The sequence below is a fragment of the Neovison vison genome, chromosome 13, assembly GCF_020171115.1.
Source record: "Neovison vison isolate M4711 chromosome 13, ASM_NN_V1, whole genome shotgun sequence".
In the NCBI taxonomy this organism is placed as follows: domain Eukaryota; kingdom Metazoa; phylum Chordata; class Mammalia; order Carnivora; family Mustelidae; genus Neogale; species Neogale vison.
Genome location: NC_058103.1, coordinates 74,495,413 through 74,503,216, shown reverse-complemented (window position 1 = coordinate 74,503,216; position 7,804 = coordinate 74,495,413). Strand labels below are relative to the sequence as shown.

At 36.8% G+C, this 7,804-nt stretch overlaps 1 gene segment (V, D, J or C); it reads left to right on the top strand.

Moving 5' to 3' along the window:
- The first annotated feature begins 367 nt into the window (after positions 1 to 367).
- Positions 368 to 881, top strand: LOC122894560. The segment is given in 2 exon segments: positions 368 to 419; positions 583 to 881. Coding segments are annotated over 2 exon segments (351 nt in total).
- The last annotated feature ends 6,923 nt before the right edge of the window (positions 882 to 7,804 follow it).

Genomic DNA, 7,804 nt, shown 5'->3' with positions numbered 1-7,804 from the left:
ACTGAAAAGACATTTGAAAAATCCAATCGATTCCTGATTAAAATTTGATTAATTTGCTTTACTGATTGCTGCCCTGATGCTTGTGAGTCCCTCAGAGGTGCAGGCTAAGAGAAGAGCATTTCCCCAGTGAGTTCAGTAGAGATGTGACCACAAGATGGCAGTGCACCTGTGCTGATGGAGAATACATGGAGGTTCATCGTAGTTCATCTGATGGGCTAGACTATGGCAGCAGCAGAGTCTTTTTTTATTGGCTGGTAGACAATGTGGGAAGTTACTCTGTTAGAGGAAAGAAGGGACAGCCTGATAAGAAAAGGAGCTGAGCTGGCTGGGGTTGCATTTCTGAACCTGAGCTTAACAGGGAGGAACCATGAAGACATCCATGGGAGCTTTAATCATGTTCTCCTGGCTGCAGCTGGACTGTGAGTTGAGCTTTTCTGAGCAACGGAGTATATTAATGGACTTCTTCAGAAGTCAAGACTGGCTTTATTCAATGTTTCCTCCACTTAGTGTAGAAAAAGAGAATTCTGAAGCACAATAACCTGGAATCTCTCCTCATTTCTCCGACCTTTTCTTTCTGCACAGGGTTCAGCCAAGGAGAGAATGTGGAGCAGCATCCTTCTACTCTGAGTGTCCAGGAGGGAAGCAGCTCTGTTATCAACTGCAGTTATTCAGACAGTTATTCAGACTACTTCCCCTGGTATAAGCAAGAACCTGGAAAAGGTCTCCAGCTCCTTATATACATTCTTTCAAGCATGGCCACAAAAGAAGAACAAAGACTTACTGTTTTATTGAATAAGACGGCCAAACGTTTCTCCCTGCACATCGGAGACACCCAGCCTGAAGACTCAGCAGTGTACTTCTGTGCAGCAAGCACACATTGATTTCCAGGCACCTGCTGCCTGCTCTCAAACGTGGGACTGGGGCAGCCCTGTCCTTTGACATAGACCTTCAAGGATAGCTTTTGTGCTGTTATCCACAAGTGGAAGCTAACATATTTAGACATAAATAGCTTATAAGAGAAAGAGTAAGCTCATGATGACCTGGACAGAGTTAGAGCATTTTGTTAGATGACTGTTGCTGATTGGATTCTTGAAAGCAGTTAGTAATGTTTTATTGTGAGGTTTGGGTTTTAAAGATGACTTTACTATTCAGAACCCAGTCATACAAATAAATTTTAATACATTAGCACATCCTATTATGGATAAAGTTTTAATTCTTGTCTTTCAAATGTTACAAATGTCACTTTTCCCTTGTTATAAAACATTACATGCTAAATACAGAAAATATTTAAAATATAAATAGTGAAATTGATAATTCTGTACCCAGATAATTTATTACTAATGTTTGGTTTGCTCTCTTCTTAAATCTAATGTAAGTAGGATTCTGATTTTTTTTTACTTAATGTTATGTCATATAATTAAGTTATAACTTAATGTTATATCATATAACTTAATGTTATATACATTACATTAATGTTATACTCAATGAATTGAGTATTCTCAATTTTAAGTCTCCTCCTCCAACACCTGCTTTTTAATAGCTCTGTGAGAGATTTTCAGAAATCACAATTCTGTTTTAAATTTTCTTCTTCTTTTTCTATATTTCTGGTAAAATTTGAGAGCCCTTTGTATGCATTCTGATTATTTTCTTATTGAGAAAATGTGAGTTGGAATTTTCTTTAGAGCCCAGTGATGGTACATATTGTTTGTATTTTTGAAGGAAATTAAAAGAAGTGATTTCTTCAAGAATAGGATCCTCTTCAAAAGAGGATTAGACTCTTCAAATTTTGTTAGTATGTGTTCACATTTACACTCATAATTTAGAAATAAAAGTTGTACCTTATATAGTACAAACTTTTTTTCTTATTATCATTTGTTCAAGTGACTGTCTTTTTTCCATTGCATATTCTTTCCTGCTTTGTCGAAAATTAGTTGATAATAGAGTTGAGGGTCTTTTTTTTGCTTTCTATTTTCTATTCTGTTCCATTGATCTATGTGTCTGTCTTTGTGCCAGTACCATACTGTCTTGATGATGACAGCTTTGAAATAGAGCTTGAAGTCTGGAATTGTGATGCCACCAACTTTGGCTTTCTTTTTCGACATTCTTCTGGCCATTTGGGATCTTTTCTGTTTCCATATAAATTTTAGAATTATTTGTTCCATCCCTTTAAAAAATTGTTGGGATTTTGATAGGGATTGCATTAACCTGTAGATTGCTTTAGGTAGCATAGACATTTTTATAATATTTTTTCTTCCAATCCATGAGCATTAAACACTTTTCCATTACTTTGTGTTTTCTCTAATTTCTTTCATGAGTACTTTATAGTTTTCTGAGTACAGATTCTTTGCCTCTTTGGTTAGGTTTATTCCTAGGTATCTTATGGTTTTGGGTGCCATTGTAAATGGGATTGACTCCTTCATTTCTCTATCTTCTGTCTTGTTGTTGGTGTATAAAAAGGTAACTAATTTCTGTGCATTGATTTTGAATCCTGACACTTTATTGAATTCCTGTACAAGTTCTAGCAGATTTGGAATAGAATCTTTTGGCTTTCCCATATATAGTATCATATCATCTGCAGAGTGATAGCTTGACTTCTTCTTTGCCTATTTGGATGCCTTTAACTTCTTTTTGTTGTCTGATTGCTGAGTCTGGGACTTCTAGTACTCTGTTGAATAGCAGTGGTGATTAGCACAAACTTTTTTATATAATTGTTCATCAGTAGATATTTATTAAAGAAAGAAGGAAAAGGTGAATTCTGGTATATATTTAAAATTTTTATTTAGGCTTTGAGATTAAATTAAATTTATACATTAAATATATGAATTTATAAGTTAACTTGTGATTAATAAAATCCTAGGGGCACCTGGGTGGCTCAGTGGGTTAAAGCCTCTGCCTTCAGCTCAGGTCATGATCCTAGGGTCCTGGGATCGAGCCCCACATCGGACTCTTTGCTCAGCAGGGAGCCTGCTTTCTCCTCTCTATCTCTACCTGCCTCTCTGCCTACTTGTGATCTCTGTCTGTCAAGTAAATAAATAAAATCTTTAAAAAAAAAACCTAAAAGTCTGTATTTGGTTACTGAATAACATAGTGTTTCCTTCTATTTATCTATGTCTTTCTCAATAAAGCTCAATTGTTTTAAATAGATAAGCTAATTTCTAACCATTTAATTTTTATTGTTACTTATCATTGAGTATTCTTCCTGGTATATGTGGGAAAAATTTTATACACATTTATCATGCACCTTACTCAAGTCTTACTAGTGGACTGCAGAAGACATTGAGATTAGTATTTATTGCAGATATAGCTTGTTACAAATGTCCCTGTCTTATCTTCATGTTTTGACTGAATTAAATACTACTTCTGCAATTTTTAAAAAGTAATTTTTTAGTGCTGAAGATTAAATTAATGTCAGGAAAGAATTTGCATAAATAATTGATTCCCTAATTCTCCCACCCCTGCTCAGGAGTAGGCTATTTTCTAGATATCTTGTATTTTTCCTATGGATGGATATAACTGGTGATTTGGTATGATGAGAATGATCTCTCTTAGCTGAGTTATGGTTGACAGTTATGAGCTACCTGGTTTGTTCTTCTAGAGAAAGTCATTAGGTTTAATGCTGTGTAAACTATCTGAATAAGAGGGGCACCTTGGTAGCTCAGTTGTTAAGCATCTGCCTTCGCCTCAGTGATCCCATAGTCCTGGGATCAAGCCAAGCATGGAGCCCTCCCAACACACCCCAACACTCCCCCCATAACCCCTTCCATCCTCACATCAGGTTCCACACTCAGCAGGATACCTGCTTCTCCCTCTCCCACTCCCCTGCTTGTATTCCCTCTCTTGTTATATTTCTTTCTCTGTCAAATATATAAATAAAATTTAAAAAAATATCTGAATAGGAAAGATCAGTACAGTAGCCCAACACCTCAATCAGCTTTGATTATTTGATTACACCACTAGCTCCTGTCTAGTAGAAGCAAGGTGACTGTTGATAGGTCCATTTATTCCAAGCCTGATAAAGGAGTTGGAAGGAGGCACGGCTTATATTCTACTGTTTTATTTCTTCTTAAACCAAGTTGGTTGAGAAATTGGGTACAGCTATTGTTAACTTAACTGCTTTATCATACTTAGTTGAGAATGTATTCAACAGAAGAAAAGACAGTGCATAGTCAGAGTGTGCAGTGTCAATACATAGCTTAGATACAGACACATTCAGGCTTTAAGATTTTTATCATGGTTAGTGGATTTGTTTCCTACTGTCTCTGGGCAGTTTATCACAGGCCTGTTGGCTTAAAGCGACAGAAATTCTTTCTACCATTGTTCTGAAGGCCAGTAGTTGAAATTATTTTCACAGGGCTGATATCATGATGTCAACAGATCTATACCCACTCCAGAGGCTCTGGGAAGAAACTTTTCCTTGCCTTTTTGGCTCTGGTTGCTGCTGGCCTTTTTTGGCTTGTGATCACACCACCCAATCTCTGCTTCCATGGTTTCACTGATTTCTTTTTTCCTGTCATCAAGCCTCCCTCGGCTTCTTTCTTAAGTATACATGTGATTGAGTTTGAACCCATATTATCTACCCATCTGAGGATCCTTAAATTAATCATATTTTTTAATTATTTTTGTTTTGTTTTCCTTCATTTTTCACCTGACTTTTGTTGTTGTTCTTACCATTTTGCCTATCACAGTTGGCATGGCTGGTGTTTTCTTTTCCAAATGAGAAAATAACATATATATATATATATATATATAGAGAGAGAGAGAGAGAGTCATTTTCATGACTCAACACTGCCATATATATATATATATATGTCATGAAAATGGAACCCACATTAGTTGTTTTATTTTCTCAGTGTTTGAAATTTTTATTAAAGAAACTATATAGAAAAATGGACTATTTTCATGTACAATTATATCTGTGAATATTGAATTTTAATATCTAGTATAGATTCAAATAGCCATGATACAATGATGATAGAGAACAACTTCATTGCTCCACACAAATCCCCTGTTCCATAACTTTGTAATCATACTCTCTCTCATCCATAACTTTTTATACATCTTGTTTGTTCTTTTATATTTTTCTCCTTTAAACACGTCATATGAATGGAGCACAATACCTAATCACTCTGCATCTTAGGGATAGGATGCACATGCCTTGGGCACAGGTATGACCTCCACCCCTGCTGCCACTCTTAGTGTTACTTAGTCTTGATTTTTTGAAACTTTATGTTATTTCATAGAAATAAGCTATCATTTCAAGTGTTTGCATTGGTTTTAAAGATTTAATTTATAGTTCTAGAAAAGAAACACTGTAGCAATTGATAACAGAATGGTTCAGTGGAGTGTTGGACCAATGCTCCATATGAGATGTCATATATTCAGGTTGAGACATGTTCTTCATATAAGTCTCATTATACCAACTCTATTCTAAATTTTTCTAACATTTTAAGACAAATTTTACTGATCAAAATTTCCTTCAGTCATTCTAATTGGGGTCTGGTTATTATTTGGCACAAAATAACATGTCCAATAATTTTACTTTTGTTGCACTACCAATGGCTTAGTAAAGATGAACTACAGCATTAGGATGGGTGTTGTCTCGAATAGAGGCTATACTCAAGTTATTGTATTAGTAAAAGAACAAAATCAGGTAATTCGGAAATATGTAAGTATTATTAAAATGGGAATATATTCCTAAAAGGACAAAGAAACAAAAGGATCTACAGAAGAGTATGATAATTAGTGTTGCCAAATATCTGATATCTCTTCTAATGGCCTTGGATGGAGCTATCTGCTTCATGCTGTAGATGTTTGTTTGACATTTCTTGGGTCAGCACTCACTTTCATGAACTGCCTGCTTCTGCGGATTCTCTTGAGAACCTCGGTTTAAGATATCTAACATGAGGGGCACCTTGGTGGCTGTCGGTTAGGCCTCTGACTCATGATCTCAGCTTAGGTCTTGATCTCAGGGTGGTGAGTTCAAACCTTGTGTGGGGTTCTACATTGGGCATGAAGCCTACTAAAAAAAGAAAAATAAAATGAAAGAAAGAAAGAAGGAAAAAAAGAAAGAAAAAGAGAAAGGGCGAGCAAAGCTTGCTCTATTATGAGCAACATTTCCCATTCCTGTCAATGAAGGCTGCGGGATGCCATACTAGTTGGTACACATGTAACCAAGGTTCCATTTCTGGTCGTTTATCTGCTGAACTGGTAATAAAAAGTGCCTAATAAGGTTATTTCACATGTCTCAATCTCAGTCTTTCTCTGAGATTTTGTTTAGAGCTGATTAAATGAAAGGCCAGGAGAGTAATCTGTGCCTGGGATGGAAGGAAGAGTGTCAAGAGTTTACTTAACTAGTCAGTTTGTGAAGGGTTGGGTTGGGACATTCTGAGTTATGTGGGCTACAGGGAACAGTTTATGGTAAGACAGCACAGGACTTTATGAAGAAAGGATGCGCTACAGCTAACATGTAGTGGGCCACAGTAGTCCAAAGGTATCTGCTACAGTAACTCATTTCAGTTTTCATATTCTATTTTTTGTTTCCATTATAAGAGAGGATCGGGGACAAAGGTGATAGGAAAAGTGAAATTTTTATGTGAGGGCTAACCTTAACAAACTGTTCCAGAGAAGTTTTTTCCCACTATAAGAGATTAATTGAAATGGCACCGGTAGTTGGGGGGTGCCTGGGTGGCTCAGTGGGTTAAAGCCTCTGCCTTTGGCTCAGTTCATGATCCCAGGGTCCTGGCCCCACATCAGGCTCTCTGCTAAGCAGGGAGCCTGCTTCCTCCTCTCTCTGTGCCTGCCTCTCTGCTTACTTGTGATCTCTGTCTGTCAAATAAATAAATAAAATCTTCAAAAAAAAAAAAAAAAAAAGAAATGGCACCGGTAGTAAACACAAAATTCAGTTGATTACTTTTTCAAAGATTTTATTTTTTATTTGACAGAGAGGAGAAAGAGAGAACAAGAGAGAGAGTGAGAGAGAGCACAAGCATGGGAAGCAGCAGAGGGAAAAGGAGATGCAGCTTCCCCACTGAGCAGAGAGCCCAATGAAGGGTTCAATTCTAGGACCCTGAGATCATGACATAAGCCAAAGGTAGACACTTAACTGACTGAGTCAACCAGGTGCCCCCAAATCCAGTTGATTTTTAACTTTTGTGATTGGTGTTATTTTCTGATGGGAGAGGGCTTCAATCCATGCAGTAAATAAAATACTATTATTAGTACATACACGTAGATGATGAAGGGAATGAAATTGTTTAAGATCCTTTTAGAGATACTCAAATACCTCCTTGGGACAGATTTACAGACCATATTCCACGTTTCCAGATTTTGTGGGATTTTGTCAGTTCCAAGACAGGCATGAAGAGCCCCATCATCTGCTATCCTAGAAATGTTTCCCCACCAGTGTTCATTTAAAGTTGCACCCGGTATGCTCCTACTGCGATGTGTTGTCTCTGGCAGATTTTAGTAAGTGTTCATTGGCAATCATTTGCCTCTATCAGGACGCTATCCTGACTTTGATATATATTGTTCTCATGGATCTCAGTCATTTTTCGTGATTCTTTACAAAATTGGGGCCAAATATTCTACATCTAAGATGCAATTGTTAAACTTTTCCATGGACTTGTCTTTATGTTCTGTAAGAGGCTCTTGCGTAAGAACCTTGATCTGAAAAGTATGTTTGTACAATAACCTCCTCATGTTACCCTGCTTTACAGAGTCCTTTGTATCGTGAAACTTTGTCTTTACAGCAAAAAATCTTTTGAGTACCATGAAGACATTAAAAAAAATTCATGTATTTTCTGCA